This window comes from Pagrus major, chromosome 5 (genome assembly GCF_040436345.1).
Source record: "Pagrus major chromosome 5, Pma_NU_1.0".
Taxonomy (NCBI): Eukaryota; Metazoa; Chordata; class Actinopteri; order Spariformes; family Sparidae; genus Pagrus; species Pagrus major.
Genome location: NC_133219.1, coordinates 24,739,336 through 24,765,545, shown reverse-complemented (window position 1 = coordinate 24,765,545; position 26,210 = coordinate 24,739,336). Strand labels below are relative to the sequence as shown.

Genomic DNA, 26,210 nt, shown 5'->3' with positions numbered 1-26,210 from the left:
CCACTGGGTCACTGCTGAAGTATGAAATGTCATGTATTAAAATGCAAATGCAGGGATGGCATGTCTCAACTAAACTATTCCAAATCACAAAGGTGTTATAGGTTTTATAGCCTTCATCTGTACTATATTGATTCTGTGTAAATCTAGTGCAGCAAACCAAAAACTTTTTAGAAATATTAGAAAAAGACCTTACATAAAAAGCACAGATAATGTGCATGTGACCTTCACTGATTTCCTCTTGCATGACAAAGACTGTAGCAGCCACTGCTATTATCCCTTATGTGGGTCATCATATCCACACGTTGATTCTATCAGAGTCTGAATATGACTTTGAATATAGTGAAAGACAGACAGGCTGTTATTGATCACCTGTTAAAGGCTGATTACATGTTATGCTTCTCAACTAAACTGCACTAGGTTGTAAGATGGAAGAGACACACCGAAAGAGAAAACAATAGGAAGATAAAGTATGTAAAAAAATGAGACAACAAAAAACAGAAAGAATAAAGAGAAACAAGGCACCTACAGAGGGGTGAATGGAGCCAGAGACAGAAGGAACAGTGGGACTCACTTTTGTTATAGCAGGTGGTAAGCACAGCCTTATCTGCAGGACTGGCGCCAATATGCCATATCTCCCCAGCTTGGTGCAGGAGGACAGTCTTATTAATTATGTTATTTTCATCATCAAAGTCAATGATGTGGATCTGGAAAAAAAGCAGAGAGAGAGAGGAGAGATGTGTTGAGGATGAAGCTTGAGTTAAAATACTGCATGCTCCGCCCTAGCCACAGTTCAAAGCTCCACTAACTCCTCTTCTTTCTCCTGAAATAGAAAAAGGCTCCTCTTTTTAATATGACAGTAAATGTAATTTCAAGGCAGGCATCTCTTTGGTTCTTTTTTTCCCCTGTCAACTTCATACAGCTGAAGACTTTTCATCTTGATTTGGCCTTTAAAACGACGATTAAGACACTTTTAGAACTCACACTGGATTCATGGGAGTTGTGGATATAACATGTTGGAGGAGTCAGAGGAAGAGGTACAACAAAAAAAGAAACCGATAAAAGCTTCTTTTTTTTTTAGGTTAATGGCCCTGCCAAAAGGGGCTGGGCATTAAGTGCATTATCCAAGAAAGCATTTCTGTGAAAGGGCTTTAATTGCAGACTTTTTTTTTTTTACCTTTGGCAGCATTTGATTATTTAGCTATAGCTACTGAAAACCCCAAATGCTGTCTTGACTGTGGTGTTAATATGCTGAAGGTAGAAAAATCTACAACAATGCATGTTTTAAAGGAACAGTTAAAGCTGCTGTGTTCATTTCTTATTAAAATGAGTGTTAAATAGCTATTTATTCCAACAGTAATCACTGTTTCGAGTGTTTAGATACAGAAATGTAAAATTTTACTTCATAGTTTTAGGGGAAATTACATGCGATAACATTCTTGGCAAACAAAAGCCGGTTGCAGTGACTTCTTGGAGTTTTGCCATCATCATGAGTTTAGCAGGTGTGGCAATATTTAGGGCTGCAACTAATGAATACTTTCATCATCTTTTAATCTTCTGATTATTTTCATGACTAATCAATTAATCATTTAGTCAATAAAATGTTTGAAAACAGTTCATCAGAATTTCACAAAGCCCAAAGCAACGTTTTCAAATTGATTCTTTTGTCCAACCAACAGTCCCAAACCCGAAGACTCTACTTTTACTATCATAAATACACATAAACATAATATCTATAATAAACAAAGTAAAGTAAACATTTAAATATTTTAAAACATTTGAGAAGCTGAAGTCAGCAATTTTTTTGACATTTTTTGCTTGAAAAATAATTGAAACCATTAACCAATTATCAAAATAGTTGGCAATTAATTTTCTGTCGATCCACTAATCGATTAATTGACGCATCGTTGCAGCCCTTCCGACATTTAAAATTTTTTGCGCAGACCTGACCATATATATGTTTTCTTTTCATTAAAGTATTGAAAAAAGTATTGTTTTGGAAGCAGTACTGAAACTCAGGCATCAAATCAGCACTAGTTTCTTGACAAAAAAAAACAAAAAAACAACTTAAGTTCCATTTACTTTCTTTGCTTGGGACTCACAAGATGTGACTGAAATTCTGGACAAATGTGGCAAGTTTAGCTGAATTAAAATGTTTCAAGTGTTTCCAGCGTAAATTCTTACTCAGCAATAGCATCATATTACTAGGTTACACCTCAGCTTAGTCAGTACTGCTTTCTGCCATTTCACAGCCTGTTTGCCTTAAATCCACCCTACTCTTTCTTTTAGATTTTCAGGAATCTTCATTCGTGATCTTTAAAGATATAAAAGATGCATATGAAGAACTTCTTAACATCCAATCAACTAAATGCCATAAGGTACCAGAAATACAGATTTCCTTTATCTGGTGTAATGATGAGACCTCGGTTGCACTCAACACAATCAACAGCTGTCTAACTTTACACACACAAGCTCAACAAGCAAGCAAAACTTTTATCCATAGCAAGTTAATAGAAACGCTTTTCATTAGATGGAAATCTATTCTATGAGGGCCCTCGATTGAATGCAGTTCAGGGCTTACAATGCAGTAAAACAGTGAGGGTCTCAAGGTTTGATCAGACAATTAATGGTGGTTTCTCCCATAAGAGAGACACTTACAGCACCTTGGGGGACAGTTAATGGGGTTGCACTGGACAATAACTCCTGCAAGGCACTTCCACTCCTCTTCCCTGTACTATTTTTACAGGCTAAACAAGAGGATGACAGGAGACTGTGTGAGGACGAGGATGAGAAGAGCGACGGTGCAGCAGCATCCTTCAGCCTCCTCAAAGTCAGCTAGGTGGCTATTAACCTTGGGTTGGACTGCAAATTATTGCGCAAAGTTATAATTTTATGGTGGTGGGGGAGCAGTACAAATAAATTCAGGCCGGCGGGACAGGGTAATTGGAGGGCCTAGTAATAGGGTCCCCCCGAATGAACCCAGGTGTGAGGGGAGAGAGAAGTTCCAGCCTTCCACTCCCAGGTGATTTATCCCTCATTCTTCCAGTCCTGGGGAGTGACTCATAGCCTTCAGCCACTTGGGCACCAAGCCCAGCACTTTTAATTATGTGCCGATGGTGGGGGGAATTGAGGCAGAGAGGAGGAGAGGAGGGAGATTGGGAAGAGGGGGTAAGGGAGGGATAAAGGCAAGCTGGCTCATGGCCCCCACTTCAGGGGCCTCTACGCTAAAGCTCTTTAGCTGCACAGATGACAGTAAGCAGGGCGGAGGAGTAGGGAATGGGTGAGAGGTGCAAAGCTCAGGCGCTTTATCTCCTTAGCAGCCTTAAATGCCATGCCAACGCGCCCTCCGATTTGTCATTCCAGCTATTGGTCTCTGAGGGATTTGAGAGGTGCTCTGCGAGTTAAGAGAAACATTTCCACCCTGCATTATGCTTAATGGGAGGTTGAGAGGCTTATGGATACAGCAGAAGCTATCAAGGCTGAAATGCCAATTGAAAAAAAAATTTTCACATTGCGAGTTCAAACTTGGACGAACTGAGCTAACCAATGTTGGCCAGCAAACTTATGCAGAGTGGAAAAGACTTCATGAATAAGACGCACGGCACTGACTGAACCTGCGAATCAAATCATCTAAAAAACTATGACCTAAGAAATGAATAATGATCCCTATTAGGTTTAATAGCTTTGAACACTCTTTGATATTTACACCAGAAAACACAGGATGCATGTTTGTTTTTGTTTTTTTCACTTTAACAACATGGATTTGAATTCTGTACAATTCCATTGTACTCAAATACATTACTTGAGCAAAACAGCAATCCATTCACACTAAAGGTCTTTACACACCCTGTAAACTAGAGCTGCAATGATTAGTCGATCAAAAGAAACTTAATCCTAAACTTTTTATATTCCATTAATTGTGAGACATTTTGAAAGCAAAAATATCAAACACATGCTGGTTCCTTAAATGTAAGGATTTGCTGCTTTTCTTTTTCATTCATGAAAGTAAATGTCTTTGGGTTTTGGATTGTTGGTTGGACAAAAGAAGTAACCTGAAGATGTCTCTTTGGGCTCTGGGAAATTGTGATGAGCATTTTCAATTTTTTTTTTTATTTTAAAGACTAAATGATTAAGCAGTTAATTATGAAAATAATCAGCAGAATAACGAATAATGAAAAATAGGTTATTTGATGGGTGTAATAAACCTTGGTCTCAATACTTGTCAGACTGTATGATATAAATATTGAGGGATATAAGAGTGTGCAATGAAAGCATAGAAAATTGTGATGCTACAATGTAATTGGACGAAGAAAAACTTAAGTTTTGTCTTTCCTGTGTTTTATGTTTCAGTATGCTACATAGTCACGTTCATGCATACATCATCCATGATAAGTTACAAGCTAAACTCAAACTGTGACGGCAAGATAGTAAGCAGAAGGGAAATAAAAGGTCCAAAAACACTACGTACATGGCTCCAGGGGGAACTATCGAAGAGAAGTGTGGGGCAGGAGGAGAATACTTCAAGCAGCCATGTTGAAACTGAAGTTGATGAAAGTAAACCAAGCACGAGTGCTAGTGGCTACTTAAGTAGTGCCTCTGAAATGTGGCACAAAACAGTAAGCTGAATAGAGAAGGCCTAGCTACTGTATATAATGTTGGTCATAATGGTGATACTTGGAAAGTACAAATATTTTGGGAGCTGGTACACTGTGTAAAAAGTCTGAGAAACACTACTCTAATACAATTAGTTGGTTTGTATTCATACAATGTGTTGTTCAACCACTTAAGGTGAAAGTCTATATTTCCAAATAGTCACACTGTGAACCTGCAATTAAAGCCTCCTGACTGCATCATTTTTTTTTTTACCTTTATTTATTCAGAGAGGGTTCACGGAGAGGAATGCCCTAATCACATTCACACAGTTACACATGTCTTGTCGCTTATCCAAGTTGTAGGAACAACAAATAATAACTCGACTTGTAGTTGATCAATTGGAATCAAAAATGGCTTATATGAAAGGCAAAGGCCTCTAGATTATGCTTATTATACCAAAATAAAGTTGTGTATCATTCATTGAGTTTTATCATTTAATTAGGTCAGATTTTGCTTGGACAAGTCTTGTCGCATACAAAAATAATGTACGGTAGAAGTTATACTTTATTTTGAATACACAATCATGCTACAATAACATCAGAACATAAAGTCATGGTGCCTGGGGAAAAAGAATTAATATCGTGTATGACTCCCATGAGCTTGGAGGACTGCATCCATACATCTCGGCAATGACTCAAATAACTTATTGACGAAGTCATCTGGAATGGCAAAGAAAGCAGTCTGGCAGGACTCCCAGAGCTCATCAAGATTCTTTGGTTTCATCTTCCAAGCCTCCTCCTACATCTTACCCCAGACATGCTCAATAATGTTCATGTCTGGTGACTGAGTTGGCCAATCCTGGAGCACCTTGACCTTCTTCGCTTTCAGGAACTTTGATGTGGAGGCTGAAGTATGAGAAGGAGTGCCATCCTGCTGAAGAATTTGCCCTCTCTTGTGGTTTGGAATGTAATGGGCAGCAAGAATTTCTTGATACTTCAGGCTGTTGATGTTGCCATCCACTCTGCAGATCTCTCGCACACCCCCATACAGGATGTAACCCCAAACCATGATTTTTTCCTCCACCAAACTTGACTGTTTTCTGGGTGAATCTTGGGTCCATGTGGGTTCCAACAGATCTTCTGCAGTATTTGCGGCATTTGGGATGCAGTTCAATGGATGATTCATCAGAAAAATCAACCTTCTGCCACTTTTCCACTGTCCAACCTCTCCGCAAGCTGTGGGCCTTGGCAAATGCAACACGATTCTTTTGTTGTCTTCTGTTTAATGCTGGTTTGTGAGCAGTAATTCGGCCATGGAGACCACTGCATGAGAGAATTCGACAAACTGTTCTTGTAGATACAGGGGTTTCTGGTGACCAGTTCTCATGTAGCTCTGCTGCAGTTGACTGGCCCTGGACTGCCGAAGCAACAAACGGTCCTCTCGAGCAGTTGTCTTACGGGGTCTGCCTGACCTGGGCTTGTCATGAACATCACCAGTTTCTTCAAATCTTATTTTTTATCCTGTCCACTTGACGTTTGGATACATTGAAGATGTCTGCCACCTCAGCAGCAGACTTGGTCTTCAGGCTCTTGATGATCAGCACTTTGGTCTGTGGTTGAATCTTTGGCATGTTGTCAGAGGTCAGGTTGCACTTCACATGAAGGTCTGGTGTGCTGGGGTTCTTTTTATACACACCTGGGAATGTGTTAATTACAGTATTTGTCACAGGTGGAGCTCTAATCTGTGATTGGTTGAATCGTTTAAAGTGATGACAAGACTTTTGTCCAAGCAAAATCTGACCTTTCTGTCCTAATTAAATGATAAAACTCAATGAATGATACACGACTTTATTTTGGTATAATAAGCATAATAGTCTATTTGCCAGCCTATAGAGCCCCATTGTGAACCCGGAAATGTTGAGTACACCAAAGTTTCATGTTAGAAATGTACAGTATGGGTCCCCAGCATTAAGAAACTGCCGGATGCTAACTTGCAAATGTTGGACAATTTGCATAATTAGCATTATTAGCATTAATTAGCATAATTGCCCATATGGACAATATTTCAGCAACTGCTTGGCCGATTTGGACAATATTGGAGTGGTTTTGGGGGTTACTGAGGATGCTGAATCCATTTCTGACATTTTCAAAATTCAAAATGGCAGTTTAAACCAAAAGTGGACATATTTCAACTCCCAGTGGGCCGATTTTGATGAATTTGAAGTCGATTTTGAGGTTATTTATATGCTTAATACATTGGACCTGCATTTCAGAATCAAGAGAGCACAATGTCATTGGTGTGAATGTTGAGATGTAATATTTCTTCAAATTTCTTCAGTTCTGCTCGCGTTTTTTGGCTGCGCAACTTTGTGTCATTGCCGCTGTGGTTACTGCGTTGGGCTGAATACTGGCTGGATGGAAAGACGGACAAAACAGAGCTTTTTATATTTGGATCATATCATCTCAATGCAAGTAAGTTGGGTTAAGGACCGGGCTAAAATCCTGAGAGTGCTATGGGAAAATTCTCACCCACTAACCACAGAGACTACTACCCTCCACGGATGTAATTTGGGGGGGGGGGGGGGGGGGGACATGTCCCCTGCACTTTTTCAAAAGGCCGTTGTGGTCCCCTGCAGTTTTTACTGTCCAAAAACAATGTTACGCTATAGTAAACAGAGACACGACAAGCACTAGGAACAAGCGGAAAACAGCTGCTCAAGCTGAAGCCTGTTTCCCTTAGTTTAGACCGCCCACAAGCTCCTCGATTGGCTCCGTTTCTTGTGTGATTGGCCGTCCCCGCTGTCACTCCATCTTGCTTGCACACCGGTCTGCTAGTTGCCCAGGAGTCCTTATTAATCTGCCACGGTAAGTTGGGCGTTTGTTCTGCCTGGGTCACGTCAGCTAGAAGGATTGTAATATCAGAGGTTTCATTTACATTAACATTTGAATCGGTGTCCATGTGCGTGCGTGCGTGTGTATGTGTGTTTGGTAATTAGGCGCAGCCAGGATGTCTTTAAAAAAAAAGTGGACATAAGAGACTTCTTTAGAAGTCAAAGTGTAAGTTACTCAAAGAAATGTGTTATACCCATCCTGCAACTGGCTCCCAACAAAGCAGCATATCCACTTCAAGATCCTCCTTATCAATTACAAAGCTCTCAATAATCTTGTAAAGTGTCTTTGAGTTGAATTTAACGTGCTGATAAATCAAATGAATTGTTATTATTGTTATTATTATTATTATTATTATTATTATTATTATTATTATTATTATTTTTATAACTGTAGAGCCTCAACAATGCAAAGATTTTAAAAAAGCTTATATTTAATGCCAAAGAGATACACTTATTTTCATGTATTATTTTTATGTTGAAAGGCAGCAACTGTTTAAAAAAAACACCAACAATGAAAGATTTAAGGAAAAATACAATAAAACCTCAGATTACAAATGTGATTTTATACATCCAAACTCATGATAATTGTGAAACTAAGTTTTTTTCCTCTATAACCATATCATCAAAATTGATGATTGTTGCACCCCAAATTGTCCCACTGTTCATGTCATGCATCAATATATTTTTGTCAGGTGACGGATAGTAGAGATGCAGAAGGAGATACAGGAGGAGAGGCTGGAGGAGGGAGAGCAGGAGAGGCTGGAGGAGATGGAGGAGAAGAGGCTGGAGGAGGTAGAGGAGGAGAGGCTGGAGGAGATGGAGGAGAAGAGGCTGGAGGAGGTAGAGGAAGAGAGGCTGGAGGAGAAGAGGCTGGAGGAGGTAGAGGAGGAGAAGCTGGAGGAGATGGAGGGGAAGAGGCTGGAGGAGGGAGAGCAGGAGAGGCTGGAGGCTCACAGGTGAGGTTGAAAGAATAAACATATGTTAGTCATGAGATTAAGCATTGTGACAAATGTTAGGGTGATGATAATCTGTATCAGAGCTTTCAAAGTTCAAACACCATGCATCTATATATTTTGTCAGATGAAAGAAGTGGCAAACTGGCCAGGTACAGTTTTATATTGAGGCCGGTGTACTAAAAAATCTGTGTAAATGTGTAAATGTATTATTTTATTGGTAAGAAATAGTAGCGACTAAGCAGTGAGTTCATGAGCTGGGTCAGGAACTCGCAGTAGGGAGGGAGTGACATAAACTAGTTTATTTGGCAATATTTTTTGTCATTATTGTAATTAATTAAATTATAAGTTGCTCATAGATATTCCACCTTTTGTTATGTTTATCTTAGCTGGATCAGCAGCAACCAGGGGTCAGTAGATGCTCAGGCAGTAAAGGAGCACAAGATGGAAGAGCAGAAATGAGGTCTGTTTACCATATATTCCAAAAATAAGTGTAAAATAAACCAAAAAAGGGAACAGTAAACTTAAAAGTAGCAATAGAAAACTAGAAGAACTTGTGTCCCCCCCACCTCTGAAATCAAAATTTCGTCCTTGCTACCCTCTACCATATCATAAATGGCCAGGTGGCGGATGGAAAGGTGAATGTGCAAGATGCATTGAAGATCGGGCAGGACATGAGCACACTGTTCTCTTCATCGCTTCCTGGGGGATTTCATGCACCCATCTCAAATAAGGTGGTGACAATGAAATTCAAGACAAAAGGAGTGAAGGTCAATGGGAAGATCATATGTGACCTTGAGGCGTTGTTTGCTCGGCTGCTGGTGGTGGGGAGCAAGAGAAGAATGGGGCTCTCTACCCTCTTTAACTACGAGCTCGGCCTGGTCCCTGCATCCATCATCGATGAGTATGGATGCTTCAGAAAGGGTAACAAGTCTGTGATTGTTCAGCGTCTTGGAATCCTTCTTCCCAATCCCCACCCACCAGACATTGTACTCGTTGATGCATCGCAGCTCATCTACCACGTGGTGTGGCCATCGTCAGGCACTATGGCTGACCTCGCAGCCAGCATGGGGCACCGGCCTGATCGCTACATCACCCAAACATTTGTTATCTTTGACCGGTATGAGCAAGTCTCTGCCAAAGACCACGAGAGGCAGAGAAGAGCCGGGGAGAGCTCAACAGAGTACCAACTCTCACTGACAACCCCCCTACCTAGCCGTGATAAAGTGATGAAGAACAAGACAAACAAGTGGAGGCTAGGCGAGCTCCTGTGCACACACAACATAGGAGATCACATTGAGATGGTCAGCAGAGCAGACAGTATTGTTACTCATGACGAGGCTGACGTCTCCCTCATCTCATACATGTTGGATCAGAGCCGGCCCGAGGCATAAGCGAACTAAGCGGCTGCTAATCGAGAAAAAAACTTTTTTTTTTTTTTTTTTAAATTATTTTTTACTTTTGGCCATCCCTGTACGGCCCGCTTGAGGTCAGCAACTAGCCCTCAAAGTAGGCCTGGGCGATAAACCGAAAATTTACCGATACCAAAATTTACGACGATAACCGACATCATTTTGCCCCTGTCGGTATATTCGGTGTTTAAAAAAAAAAAAAGAAAAGTCGTTTTTGTCTTGTTTGGCTGTGTGTGTAGGTAGGCTACCGGTATGTTCATGTCCCTTTAAGACGCTCGGCTGTACTACGTATACAGCGTGTGTAGTCACGTGACTCCACGCCATCCAGTCTGTTACAAGAAGGGAAAGAGACGGTGAGACGGAGAAAATGGAGCACGCCGGATGAAAAGATGAAGCGGCTGCTGCTGCTGCGGCTGCGGTAGTCGAATCTCTTTATAAGAGACTGTATTTTTAATACTTTGTGTTTGAAGGAAATTTAAGTTATTTTATACTTTTAACATGGATTAAAGTTCTCCGTCGCTACGACGGATTTCCGTCATTCAAACTTAACAGAGGCGACTTGTGAGATCAATGTAGATTGGAGGAGGACTGTTGGCTGATTTTTATTGACAGATTGTCACACTCTACAGCCAATGGTATCGTTAACAGCGTGTGCGCGCCTGACCAATGACAGTGTAGTGACCCACACAGGGCGGGATCTCAACACGGAGCGGCGCTAAAGTTTAGCTGCTTAGCTAGCAAGGACTCGTCACGCTGCTACGTTATCAATTGAGTTTAGTCAGCACGTGAGAACTCGTCTGACACGGAGAGTCTCCTGTTGTGTGCTACATGTGTGAAATAACAACTATAGTCTGGACTTTGTCTGGAGTGTATCTGTGTAAACAGATTCATTCAGCGTCTCTCCCTCCCCTCTGGCACCGTGAGTTACCATGGTTACAGGAACGCCCTGAAACTTTATAATGATGATCAATAAGAAGTTTTTGGTTAGTTTGACTGTACAAAATCATGAATGTTGCCTGATTGTAGCTCAATGCTGAAATCTTGTATTATAACATATAGAACAGAACGGGCAAGGGAGTCAGATGCTTTGCTTTTTACCAAACTTCACACATCCAGTGATGCAGCTGTCAAGACAAGTAATGTCATATCCCACAGAATCGCTAGAAACAGTAAACCGATTATTAAGGAGTGTTTGTTGGACTCTGTAGCACTAATATGCCCGGAGAAAAAGGAGAGCTGCGATGTACGTGACACAGCACAGCTACTCATCTTCGTACGTGGGATAACTACGGACTTTAAGATCATGGAGGAGCTGGCAGCCATGCAGTCAATGAAAGGGACAACAACTGGGAGTGATATATTCACAGAGGTAAATGCATGTTTGAACAAGTTGGGACTGAAATGGGACAAACTGGCGGGTGTGACGACGGATGGTGGTCCAAATCTGACAGGGAAAAATGTTGGACTTTTGAAGAGAATCCAGGATAAAGTGACAGAAATTAACCCTGAACAGAAATTGGTATTTTTGTATTGTATCATACATCAGGAGGTGTTGTGTAAGTCAGTGTGAAAAATGAACCATGTTGTTGATGTTGTAACTAAAATGGTTAACTTCATCAGGGCAAGAGCATTAAATCACAGACACAGAGCACTTTTGGAGGAAAATGAGACTGAACATGGTGACAGGCTACCACACAGCTGTCAGGTGGCTCAGCCTGGGCAAAGTACTTAAAAGAGTATGGGATCTGAGAGAAGAGATTCAAGAGTTCTGTGTGAGTGAAGGGAATGACATCCCACAGCTTTCAGATTTTTAAAATGAGAGAAGATTAATATTGAGCAGAATTAAGTTCAAATTATTGTTGGTTCGGCCCTCCAACACAGCTCGGGTTTGTCATGTGGCCCCTTGGAAAAATTATTTGCCCACCCCTGCTCTAAGGTTAAAAGGTGACTGGTTTGGTGTAAATAACAACTATATTAATACAGGGTCTACCAAGCCCAGGCGGCCAGAGGTCTAGAGGGGCCAGGAGCCCCAAAACATTTGTGGCATGTGAGCAAGGATGGATTACTGAATGAGCCTACTGGGCCCAAGAGGTCAAGGAGCCCTGAAGCCCAAGTCGTTGCGTGAAGTCACTACCTCAATAAGTCAAAAAGCAAAAGGTTATGAATCTAAATGAATTTGGGTATTGCCCTTCTCCAGCTGGCCATCCCAAAAATGCACCAGAAAACAGGAAATCACATCTACCAAATTCAGAATTTTCTGGGGGAGGACCCCCAGACCCCCCTTCCCCCATTTGCACCCACGTTCGTACAAATAAGGTAGGGGGGGGTCCTTATGCATCTGTGCCCAGGAGGACAGTAGTTCAGGAGCACAGGTGGTGGGAGGGGGGCCCCAAATCAAATTCTGCTTAGGGCCCCCAAAAGGCTTGCTCATGGTCTATTGGTGCTGGAAGGTGGGTATCACATGTCACCTGCAGATGGAGAGATGGGATGGCACTGTTCTCAACATCAATTCGACAGTAGAGAATCTGGGTGAGCACTGTCGCTCCATCCTGGCTATGCACGCTCTCTCCGGGTGTGACACCACCTCCTATCCCGTTGGTAAAGGGAAGGTGTCCGCACTCAAGGCCATGAGAGTAGTACCTGGTGACCTGCTTCACTTCATCGGAGAGGAGGGAGCTACTGATGCAAATCACAGAGGCAGTGAGGGGTTTCTTCCTGGCTCTGTACAACCACAGGAAGTCTGCATCTCTGAACGTCGCCAGATATGACATATACCGAAAGCGCAAAACCCCCCCAGCACTGAAGACACTGCCTCCTACAGAGCGCAACGCGCACCTCCATGGACGGCGTGCCCATCTACAGGTGCTGCTTTGGAAAGCAGCAGACCGCCCTAATCCACCAGCTGTGGACATCACCAAGTTGGGACGGGACAAGAAGGAAGGCGAGAAGGAAGGAGAGGAAGTCATCATGCCTGTCCTGGATGCAAGCCCCGTTGTTCCTCCTGCCCTGTTGGACATTATCAGCTGTAGCTGCAAAGCCGGGTTAAAGCCATGTACAACAACAAAGTGCAGCTGCACAGCTGCAGGCCTTGCCTGTACCAGCTACTGCTTCTGCAAAGGCTATGACAGTACATGTTGCAATCCACTCACACACTCACAGCAAGAAGAGCCAGACGACAAGAATGTAGAGTCTGAAGAAGAAGATGAAGACAGAACAGACGATGACGTTGATGATGAAGATATGATTATATAGTGCAGAGTAGCAGAAGTGCAAGGCAATCTTGCTTGATGAAAGTTTTCTAGTTGTAACACGTTGTGTAACTAGTGCACATAGAGTTTTCTGCCCTGATAATTTTGGGTATACTTGTGTTTTAAAACCTGTTCCAGGACTCTTGTGTTCTAACTTTAACTGGTATTATACTCCTTTCTCTATATTATTTAGCCATAGTCATAGTATTCTAGTTTGATATGGTACTTGCCTTTGTTACCTCCAATGTCACCTCAGAGTGTAATGTTATGAGAGTTAAAATGTACATATTCTGCATCATTTGGATAATTGTGTTCATAAATATCCTACAATTTATATTTATAGATTCAGTGTCCTCTAAAACTTCTAAAATGACTTAAAATTCATCAAAATCGGCCCACTGGGAGTTGAAATATGGCCACTTTTGGTTTAAACTGCCATTTTGAATTTTGAAAATGTCAGAAATGGATTCAGCATCCTCAATCCCCAAAACCACTCCAATATTTTCCAAATCGGCCAAGCAGTTGCTGAAATATTGCCCGTATAGGCGAGTATGCTAATTAATGCTAATTAATGCTAATTATGCAAATTGCCCAACATATGCAAGTTAGCATCCAGCAGTTTCTAAATACTGGGGACCCATACTGTACATTTATAACATAAAACTTTGGTGTACTTAACATTTCTGGGTTCACATTCCTGGCAAGACTATAATCTAGAGGCCTTTGCCTTTCATATAAGCCATTTCTGATTCCAATTGATCAACTACAAGTCAAGTTGTTATTTGTTGTTCCTACAACTTGGATAAGCGACAAGACTTTTGTCAGGGACTGTACAGCCGGCAGTCTGATCTGCTGGCAGCTCAACTGGAGCAGTCTGGGTTAAGGGTCTTGCTCAAGCTCGCCTCTTTGTAGTCTTGGCGGGATTAATCATACAAATGAGGACAATGGCCCTAAATCTGGGACAGTAATCAGCTGTAAAAATAAAAAGTTATGGAGGAAGTTATGTAAAGTTTTTAAAAAAGAGTTTGCGAGACATGTTCAAACAATGTGTACTTTCACACCTATCCATTGAGTGCGTGGGGTGGGATGCAAGTGTCCAATTGTCTGTTTTGGAAAGTTACAAAAAAATGAAAATTTTATTGTTTGTCGATTTGTCGCATATCATGTATGTGAGGCCACACAAATGTTATGACAACAATAACTGAAATGAAGAATCGGCTTCTCCATGAAATCATGTTTTCTGGATGGTGCAGAACAGCAGGATGTGAAATACCAAAGTGGCAACTGATTGAACAGATGTGGTTCTGAGACATTGATTTGCTTTACATTGCCTCATTGGATGATCCTCCGAACCTGTTTGAGCCTTTCCTCCAAACTGTGCATCATGCTACACCGTACAAGTTTTCAAGGTCAGAAAAATGATTTGGGAGCTCTGTTTGTGTTGGTTTTAGTGCCAGCACGCAAATAGGGTCCCATGACTTCATTAAATGACTCTAGTATCTACTTTAAACACAAAAACTAGTATCGGGGGAGGGAGTTGGATTGTGCATTTCTTGTTTCAGTTAGAGCTGGGCAATATATTTATACTAGAACATGCATTTCCTGCTTTCCAACAGTTTTGTCAAAGGGAGAAAGGGGTTACCACCATAAGCAGGACAACGATGAACACGAGAGAAAATACTCCCTAAATGAGACAAGACAGCTGAAGCTGCTCTCTGGATCCGTACGCACATGGCGACGATGGACGGGAGTGGGGAGATTGTTCCAGAGTCTGGGTGCCAGGTGCCGGAGCCTGTTGCAAAGTATTTTAAACAAACTTCGGGGGTTCAGAAGAGACAGCAGGAAGCAACTCTCTGACATTAAACACGAACTGAAGAGAGCAAATGACAGATTGGACGAGGCAGAGGGGAGAATTGATTAAATGGAGAATGTGCTTCAAGCAGCATCAATGCTAATAAATCAGCTAATACAGCGCCAAGCTAACCTTGAAACTAAGCTGATAGACCAGGAGGGTCGTGTGCATAGGTATAACTTAAAGGGATAGTTCGGATTTTTTGACATGAAGTTGTATGACATCCTCACCATCAGTGTCGCGCATCAGCAGTGACTTTTCCCCCACTACGTCCTGTGAGCCGAGGTCTGTCCCGCTGTTGTTGCTGAAGAAAGTAGTTACGGCTAGTTTGCGGGGCCACGAAGATAAAGCGTTTTGCTTCAAAAAACAATATCCGTTCAAAAGAGTAAAACATTTGCATCACAAAATCGTTTACGACAAAAAAGTCAGACCTCACGATCACCTGGCACTATTTCCCCTCCCTTCGTATCACTGCGCGCTTCCGCCTGTTGACACACGGCACCACTCCGTCAGCTGTTTCACGGTGTTTACATGCTCGGATGGTAAACGTAAATATGTCTGACTACGAAACAAAGATGAAGACATTCCTTTTACCACAGAGCCAAAGGGATATCTTTATGAACCCGAATACACAGACACCGAGCTTCGTCAAATGGAGTTAGAACGGGCAGAGAGAGAGGAGAGAGACAGAGAAGCGGTCCAAGCTGAAGTTGGACCTGTACAGACAGTACATAGTTGCTGACAATAATAATAACAGTCATCATATAAAAAGGCACCGTCTTTAGCTTGTAGATAGTTGTTCTTACCTGGGGTCGTAGCACAGCAGCGCTCTTCAAAACATGTTTCTTCCTCTTTCCTGGGCGTGTAGGAACATAATCGTCCTTGCTGAAGTGTGCACTACACACACGAAGCTTTTTCACCCTTGGCAGTCCCGCTTCAATGTTCAAGCCTATGGCAAGAAGCCAAAGTTGCCTAATAGCAATGTCCGTGACAGGAAAGCGGTGAAATATATACTGCGACTTGGTGTGATCTTTGTTGTTGCAACCCGGATAATTGCAAATCCGCACCATTTTTATATATCCTCTTGTCTAATAATCTCGCTAGTACTCACGTTAGCTCTCACGTTAGCTCTCTCGCACATCCGAGCATGTAAACACCGTGAAACAGCTGACGGAGCGGTGCCGTGTGTCAACAGGCGGAAGCGCGCAGTGATACGAAGGGAGGGGAAATAGTGCCAGGTGATCGTGAGGTCTGACTTTTTTGTCGTAAACGATTTTGTGATGCAAATGTTTTACTCTTTTGACCGGATATTGTTTTTTGAAGCAAAACGCTTTATCTTCGTGGCCCCGCAAACTAGCCGTAACTACTTTCTTCAGCAACAACAGCGGGACAGACCTCGGCTCACAGGACGCAGTGGGGGAAAAGTCACTGCTGATGCACGACACTGATGGTGAGGATGTCATACAACTTCATGTCAAAAAATCCGAACTATCCCTTTAAGGATCTATGGAATACCCGAAGGTAAAGTGACATGTTTGGTTTTGTGGATAAACTGCTGAAAAACGCACTCGACCTTCCTGCTGACAGAGAGCTCGGAATTGACCGAGCTCATCGTGCAGAAGCACAATGACCCACAAGCAAAACCCTGGTCTATTACAGTCAAGTTTTGAAGCTACCGGATAAAAGAAAAGATTCTCTGGAGTGCATGGCAGAAAAAACTAACCTTCTACAATGGGACTTCCGGTGGGCTTAGACCAAGATGGTGGCGTGATTTGATTGCTCCACACAACCTCGCAGAATCTATAAATCCCTGAGTTATATTTACTAGTTCAACAGCTACCATGTCAAAAACTGCGTCGAACAAGGAGAGTGATATTTTCAAGCGTGCAAGAAGTTCGCAAAAGCAGAAAAATGAGCCAACAATCGGGCTAGCATGGACCAAGCTAGCATAGCCGCCATACTAACAGAGCTACAGGCACTTCGTGCGGAGTTCAGTGGATTTGGCTCCAAACTGGACGGAATAGACGGACGGCTCTGCAAGATGGCCAACTCCGTTTAGCATCCAATATTGCACGGATGGAGGAACCCGAAACACGCACAAGAACACAAACACAGAATAAGAGTAGCCTACTCCATAACGGCAAGATACACCTCTTCTTGTCGCCGGAGGATGCGGAGAAATTTCATCGTGGACTCTGAAGTGACGGCATGGGTTTGTTTACAAACTGATGCCTGTTGACGATGCACTGCACTAAATAATGTTGGAGAGGTTGGTACTCTTGTATCCATGAACAGGTGATAGATATGGTGCACGAGGGTACTATAATTTAATTTAACCCAGTTATTTCCAAGGCTTAATTTTAAACTCTATGGACGCTAACATAGACGGATAACGTGGGTTTGTTTACATGTAGGGTTAATCAGCTGATGTCTTTTGATAGGTCATTACCGTAAATATTGGAGAAAAGGACTAGAGAAGTTTGGACTGTGTTTTCTGTCCAATGTTACCTTAAATATTGTATAAAGGGCCCAGAAGTTTTATGTTTACTGTTACTTGCTTGAGGCTTATCGTTCAACAAATACATGACAACTTATTATAATATTTTGGGCACAGTGCTTGAAAGGAAAGCACGTTTTGAATTAATTCTCTGTCTTTTAAATCCATTATTTTATTTTTATTTTTTTTTAAGTAAAAGGGAAAAGTTTTAGTTAATTTCTTTTTTGGTTTTTCTGACTGCATGGTTTGTGGACATCATTCATGGTCTGCCTGGGATAGGTTTACCAGTGAAGCTGCTCCTCAGTTACGTGGATCAGCATTAAGTCCTACAAATGTTAAAGGTTTTGGAGGGAGATGAAGGAGAGGGGGGAGGCATTAGAAGGGTTCAGGGGTTCACATTGTTGTGGGAGGATGTTGTTAAAGTCTCCCCAGGTATGTGTATATGTATGGGTTTTTTTGTTTTTTTTTTCTTTTTGCAGCAGCCTCTTTTTTCTCTTTTCTTTTGTATAAATACATATGTATCATGACTGTAACTCCTCTAACATAAAAATAATGAGCTGGAATGTCAGGGGGCTTCGGAAAATAACAAAATTAAAACAAGTTATGAGTAGGATTAGACATCTCAAATCTAAAATCATATTTTTGCAGGAAACTCACCTGACAATTGCAGACTTAAAGCGCGTACAGAGCAGATGGCCTGGCCAAGTAATATATGCATGTTATAATAATTATGCAAGGGGAGTGCTTATCCATATTCACCGGACAATACCATTGCAGATTGTTAAAACTATTCAAGACGCAGATGGAAGATACGTTATCGTCCAATGCAATATCCTATCAATGACATGGAGCCTAGTGAGTATTTATGGTCCCAATGAGGACAACCCCAGTTTCTTTAGGAATATCTTTCTTGACTTGTCTACCATGAACGGATTTTTTTTTTAGGAGGGGACTTCAATTGTGCTTTAAATCCAATAAAAGATCGTTCAATGGGCCGTGACACGGGTAAAACTCAAACTAGAGAATTACTGAAACAGTTTATAGAGGACCTTAATCTAGTGGATGTTTGGAGAGAACGGAATCCTGATAAAAATCATTATTCCTGTTTTTCAAGTACATATAAATCACATTCCCGCATCGATTATTTAATTATTTCCAGAGAACTCTTACCCAAGGTTAGCGAATGTTGGTATAATGGTATCGTGACAAGTGACCATGCTGCTGTATCACTCAAAATCCAAATTGACAAAATTGTCCATAGCCCACCTAATTGGAGATTCCAGGCGAGATGGCTGCAAGACCAAGCTTTTGTTGACACTATTGGCTCTAAAATTAACAGCTTCTTTGCACTAAATACTGATGAAACTAGTGCTTGTATCAGATGGGAAGCATTTAAAGCATTCATCAGGGGAGAGATTATTAGTTACACCAGCTTTAAAACAAAACACTATAAAATGGAAATGGAAAATTTGGAAAATCAAATCAAAATATTGGAAATTACCTATATGCAAAAGATGATCCTTTAAAACAAAAGGAATTGATTATATTGAGAGCTAAATATAATAAAATGTCCACAGATGAAAGCACCAAAAGTTTAATGTGGTTGAAACAAGGCTACCATGATCAAGGAGAGAAGGCTGGAAAACTTTTAGCCTGGAGAATAAAAAAAACAACAAACTGACCGAGCAATAAATAGTATTAGGACACCGCAAGGGACTCTAACATTAGACCCGCTAGAGATAAATACATATTTCAAAGATTTTTATGAATCCCTATATAGATCAGAATGCAACCAAGACTCGGATGCGCCGGAAACATTTCTTGATCAGCTTCAGTTTCAGTCATTATCTGACGACATAAAAAATGCATTGGATAGGAATGTAACAGCCGAGGAGTTGTCAGAAGCAATCCAAAATATGAATAGTGGTAAGGCACCTGGGCCTGATGGGTTGCCTATAGAATTTTATAAAACATTTAAAACTAAATTGGTAGAGCCACTTCTAAATATGTTTAAAGAATGCTTCCAGGAAGGAACTCTTCCACCCACTATGAGACTAGCTATGATAACCCTCATCCAAAAACCAGGCAAACCATCCACATAGTGCTCGTCATTTAGGCCAATCATTCTGATGTGTAGTGACACTAAAATACTAAAATGCTAGCAAGAAGATTAGATCCACACCTTCCTAAACTTATACATAACGATCAGAATGGGTTTGTACGAAATCGTCAAGGTTTCCATAACATCAGAAGAGTCCTTAATATATTACATGAAAAAGCTGGTGATAAAGATAGATAGTACTGTCATTAGACGCCCAACAGGCATTTGACAGAATAGAATGGCGCTATGTTTTTAAATTGCTACCATGATTCGGATTTGGAGAGAGATTCCTTAGATGGATTCATGTTCTCTATACAAACCCAGTAGCAGAGATTCTGACCAATAGTGTTGTCTCAAAACCATTCAACTTACAGCTTTCAACCCGACAAGAGTGTCCACTATCACCGATGCTATTCACTTTAGCTATCAAACCTCTCGCTATGGCTGTCAGGGCCCATGATGGCCTCGCGGGCATCCAGATAGACAAACAAGAACATAGGATATCTTTGTATGCCGATGACGTCATCTTTTTTCTGACCAGGCTTAAGGATAGTATTCCAAATCTAATTACATTAATTCAAAAATTTGGAGAGCTCTCTGGATATAAAATAAATTTCTCTAAGTCATCACGCCTGACACCAACTATAAAGACACCATTTACAAATGCAAAAAATGGTTTTACTTATTTAGGTGTTAAAATTACACCTGCAATCAAAACTATTGTATCTTCAAATTATGACTCGTTAACAGAAAACATAACAAATACATTAAACTGCTTGACAGTGATGCCAATTTCAATGATCGGCCGTGTTAATATAATAAAAATGGATATACTGCCAAAATTCCTGTACCTTTTTCAATCAACCCCACTCCCACTTCCCAAGTGTTTTTTTGATAAAAATTAATAACATTCTTGCTAAATTCATTTGGAACAATAAAAAAGCTAGGCTGCAATTGAAGTTGCTTTACTTGCCGTATGAGAGAGGTGGCCTTCGTCTTCCAAATCTGCGGTGGTATTACCAGTCTGCTCAATTACACTCTGCTTCTTTTTATTTTAGCTCAGATATTCTTCCAGCTTGGGTAAATATTGAGCAAGCAACTACATCAGAACTACCCCTCAAGCTGTATCTATATTCAGCAGATCTTAAAACATTGAAAAAAAAGACAAAGAATCCTTTTCTTAAAAATGTCATTGACATTTGGTATCGTGTACACCAGCATATTGGAGACATCCCTGCTTTATCTCGTTTTTCTCCTGTATGGGGAAACAATGATTTTATACCAGGTAGAGGTGATGGTGGTTTCAAGCTTTGGGCAACCAAAGGTGTGCAATGTGTAGGGAACCTATACAGAAATGGCAAACTACTTACCTTTGAGCAAATATGTAAGGAGCATGATATACCAAAAAAACATTTTTTCAAATATTTACAACTGAAAAATTTTATATCATCAAAAAATAAAGACCTAATATCTGAGCCACCTTTGACAAATCTTGAAAACCTAATCATTACAAATCTGGCTAAAAGGGGTGTAGTATCTTTGTTTTATGGGACTTTGATATCTCATGAAAAGGAATCATCCAAAGACAGATTAGAAGCATGGAAAGTCGATATTGGGGAGGATGTACTTGAAGAAGACTGGGAAGTGGCATGCTTAAAGGCACAGCAAAATACAATTAATACAAGATTGAAATTGCTCCAATTTAAATGGCTAATGCGAACTTATATCACCCCAGTAAAATTGAATAAAATATGTCCTAATATTCCAGATATGTGTTGTAAGTGTTTAGAGGGAAAAAGGAACACTGTTCCATTGTGTTTGGGAATGCTCAAAAGTACAATCATTTTGGCAGAGTGTGATGGGGGCCATTTCCCAGATGGTGGGTAAGAATGTTCCCCTGCAAGCCAAACTCTGTATCCTGGGTATATACCCTGTAAATTTGGTCGTCAGTTCTAAACAATCAGTACTGATTGATTTTGGGCTTCTTCAAGCTAGAAGACTGATCGCTCTTTTCTGGAAAAATATACAATTGCCCTCTGTTAAGTTATGGTTGAAGGCGATTGCAACATATCTTGCATTGGAAAGACTTACATATATTGTTAGAGGGAAAAGAAAACAGTTTGTTAAAGTATGGAAACCTTTTTTGGAATTTTTGGAGGATGAGAATGTTGTAATAACTTGAGGTCTTCAAGTTAGCACTGCTGCTGCTTTTTCAGTTATTATTATTTATTTTTTTTTATTTTTTTTATTATTTTGATCTTTTGATTGTTTTGTTGTATAGTACATTTCTACATTATTGCTATTGCTGTGGTCATTGTTATTTGTATGTTTTTCCTATATGTAAAAACTTAATAAAATATTGTTTAAAAAAAACCAAAACTTCTACAATGACACTCACTTCTATGTTGACCATGATTTTCCTCTCGAGGTGCTAAAGAAACGCAGCGAATACACCAAAGCCAAAAAAGTGCTGAGAGAGAAACAAATCAAGTTTCAGGATGTGCGTCTTTTACGATGATGGCACTCGGGTATTCCAGGATGCTTCAGAGGCAACCAGGGACTTGGTTGAACGAGGGTTTCCAGTTAAGGTGGTGGGGTCTTCCAGCACTCCGGACCAAGAAACCCGACTCCTTTCTGCTTGCCCGGCGTGGCAGGAGACTACACAAAATCTAAGAAAGACCACTGTTCTCTATATAAAGAAAAAACTTCAAGAATTCAAAAGGCGATTGCCCAGGGCAGAGGACTGAGATTTCAAAATTGTCGGCTAAAGCAGATAAGTTTTGCTTAGTTTGAATAATATATTTAATCCTGCTACTCATCCAAAAGACTGTCAGCTCGTTTTTACATATAGGTATGTTTCATTTCTACTCTATATTTTCTTCACAGTTAAAGAAGTTAGGGCTCACTAATTAGCGAGTTATCCATGGTTTATTTAGTTTGGATTTTGGTTTGGACACTGGCTAACATGCGGCCACACTTAAGAGCCCCATCGCTGACCCAATGTGGGACACTCCCTTATGGGAGCTTTGACTTTGCAAAAGCTCTTTTGAATCGAGCCTCTTCACTGGAACCAACTATTCTAATTTTTCTCCATAAAGCTTCGTTAAATACTGTTCTTTGTTTGATGCTGTTTTACAATTGTTCTCTGGGAGAGAGATTATTACTGTGCAGTCATTATGTTACCAGGAATGTTGGGAGAGATTTTGTTTTGGAAAATTTTACAAGACTTTGAGCAAGCAAGTCCTCAAAGTTATCTCTTATAATGTAAAGGGGAATCTAAACCCAGCAAAGAGAAGCAAAAATATATCCAAAATGAAAAAGGAAAATGCACAAATCGTACTTTTGCAAGAGACACACCTCACCCAATCAGAGCTTGAAAAACTAAAAAGAATGGGATTCTCAAGGGTATATTATTCATCTTATAAATCAGGTCGAAGGAGAGGCATAGCAATCTTAATCTTGCAGAAAATATTATTCGAACAAATTTCAGAGATAACAGACAAGGAAAGGAGATATATAATAGTTTCTGCAAAAATTGACAATGTTACCACAACAATCTGTAATATTTAAAAATGTTTTCCAAAAGACAATGATACTGGAGATGTAGGCTCAGCTACAGTATGGGACACCCTAAAAGCAGTAATCAGGGGGAAAATTATATCTTTTTGTGCCCAAGAAAGATTAAGACCTCAACAAAGAATTGAAAGATCTTGAGGCACAACACAAAAGAGAACAAAAAACAACCATAATGATGAAAATAAAGAAAATTAGAAATGAATTGAACATATTATACTCTCAGGAATTTTTTTTAAAAAGATGGCATTTACAAAGCAAAAATACTATGAGTCAGGTTCAAAATCAACAAAACTTCTGTCGAGAAAGCTACAAAAACAACAAGCTGATAACACCATATATAAAATAAGGGATCCGGATTCTAAGACGATTAACAAGAAGAAATACAAAAAATGTTTAGAAAATATTACAAGTCTCTAGGACAAACAACAGATTACTAAATTCCTCAATTCCCTTAAATTACCTGGATTGTAGGTACAAAATCAAATTCTAATAGCTGCAATTACTGAAGCAGAGCAAAACAGTGCCATCACCAGACTTAAAACTAATAAATCACCTGGCCCGGATGGCCTCCCCTCAGAGTGGTATAGGACTTTCCGATCAGAGTTAATGCCTAGTCTTCTTCGAGCTTGTAGTATAACTTTAACAGACACAAAAATGCCTCCTTTGTGGAATGATGCTGTAATTACAGTTATTCACAAAGAAGGAAAAAATAAACTAGAATGTGGATCATACAGACCTATTTTGGTGTTGAATGTAGACTACAAATTATACACAGCTATCCTTGCCAAAAGACTAGAAAAGATTCTGCCACAGCTTATACACAATGACCAGACTGGATTCATCTCACAAAGACAAACCCACAATAACATGAGGCAGTCTCTGTACATACTAAACCATATTCAACAAAACAAACTTGAAGCTGTCCTAGTGAGTGTAGATGCTGAGAAGGCTTTTGACTCAGTGAGCTTGCCTTTCCTTTATGAAGCCCTTGAAAAATTTGGCTTTCATAAAACCTTCACAAAGGCCATCTGTACCTTATATAGTAAACTATCAGCTCAGGTTAAAATAAATGGGTACCTTTCAGACAGAATCACCTTAGAGCGTGGATCGAGACAAGGATGCCCACTTTCACCATTACTGTTCGCACTGTACATAGAGCCTCTTGTAGAGTATGTAAGGCAGACAGAAAGCATTAAAGGAATCCACGGTAATGAAGAAGACCACAAGGTGGCGCTGTACATGGATAATAGTTTGGTTTATTTAATTAACCCTTCTGAATCCCTCTCTAACCTTATGAAACTTCCTGACACATTTGGTAAATATGCAGGGTATAAATTAAATATACAAAAAACACAAATCATGTCATTTAATTATGTACCTTCAAAACACCTTAGAGAGAAATTTAAATTAAAGTGGGATCAAAACTCATTGAAATATCTAGGTATAAACCTTCAGCACTGACCTTCAATTTATCTCAACACTGGCTGAGATAAATTATAACCCCCTACTAACAAAAATCAAAGATTGACATACCTAGATGGAATCTTCCGTGGCCTCAGTCATAGAATTGAATGTGTGAAAATGAAGATACTTCCACAATATCTCTTTCTATTTCAAGCCCTTACTGTAGAAGTCCCCTCAAAACATTTTTCTGAATAAATTAAATAATCTCTAGATTTATTTGGCAAGGGAACAAACCTAGGATTAAATGCAAAACCCTACAACTTCCAAAAGAGGAAGGAGGAATGGCTCTACCGAATTAAAAAGCTTATTATTTTGCAGCCCAAATTAAACCCTTAATTAACATACGTACCCCAACATTCCAGGCAAGGTGGAAAGACATTGAGCTTTCCATTATGAACGACCCTCCAATTCATGCATCACTACCCCACAAAAACTTGGCAGAGTTCATAAATGATGCAAAGAATCCACTCCTCAAAGCTCAACTAAAAATCTGGAATATTATTAGGGATTAGTATAAACTAGAAGATAAACTACAAATAATCCAAAGGTGTGCTTATGATCCTATGTTCAAGCCAAACAAAATGGACTATAGATTTAAATCCTGGATTGCAAGAGGAATAACAACGTTTTACTCCCTACAGAAAAAGAACAATTGAAAGACTTTGAATACCTGAGGGAAATATCATCTTGAAAAAAATGATTTTTATAGATATCTAACAGATACGCAATCACTATGAACATAATATTAAGAATTAAACAGACTTTAATGACCCAATACTGAAAACATTTCCTGACACCTACAAAAGCAACTCTAATAAGGGTGTAATCTCTAAACTTTATAAAGGCCTAATGAAAAAGAAATCCAACACCACAGAATACATTAAAGCAAAATTGGAGAGAGAGGGTAATCTTTCAATCTCAAGTGAAAGTTGGCTTTATATGTGTAGATTTCAGTGGAAATGTATTAATTCTAATACCTGGTGGGAATTCAGATGGAAATACTTTATTCGTTTTTGCATATCACCAAGGCAGAAGGCACATTTTTCTACAGGGAATTCCAAATTCCAAATGTTGGAGACAATGTGGTTCTCAAGAGGCCAATCACTGGCATATATTTTGGGACTGTTCAGTGATAAAAACCCTTTTTGGGTAGAGTTTCACAGAGCACTCAAAAGCATACTTAACCCTCACCTACCCTTGGAATTTACTGTATTATTCCTAGAAAATGTTGACCTTTTGACAAGGTGCGCTGATATATATGTATGGTATTTTGGTATCAGCCTGCAAAAAAGCTATAACCAGGCACCGGTTACTTTCTGAACCGCCCACAATACAAGAATGGATCGATAAAGTGAATAACATTTATGTCATGAAAAAGGATTACTTTCTCCCTTCGCCTTCAGAAAGAAGTGTTCATTAAATTCTGGACTAAGTGGATTAAATATGTAAAACCTTTACAGTCAGATTTTGTGGAGGTATGAAAGACCCTTTTATGCTGCTTGTATTTAACAAACGGTATTTGTTTTAGCTCCTCATAAGTCTCCCCTTGTCTACTTTTCCTTTATGCACAGTTTTCCTCTCCCAACCTGTAAATAGTTTTTGTATATAGAAAATATGAGGACTGCAG

At 40.1% G+C, this 26,210-nt stretch overlaps 1 protein-coding gene across 2 annotated transcripts in view; it reads right to left on the bottom strand.

Annotated features, from left to right (window-relative positions):
- eipr1 (EARP complex and GARP complex interacting protein 1) overlaps nt 1-26,210 on the bottom strand; it is a 103,989-nt gene that overhangs the window by 73,591 nt on the left and 4,188 nt on the right. For both annotated transcript variants that reach the window (XM_073467318.1, XM_073467319.1), the window contains exon 3: nt 572-704. In XM_073467318.1, coding sequence (XP_073323419.1) covers nt 572-704 — 133 coding nt within the window. The remainder of the gene's footprint in view (nt 1-571; nt 705-26,210) is intronic.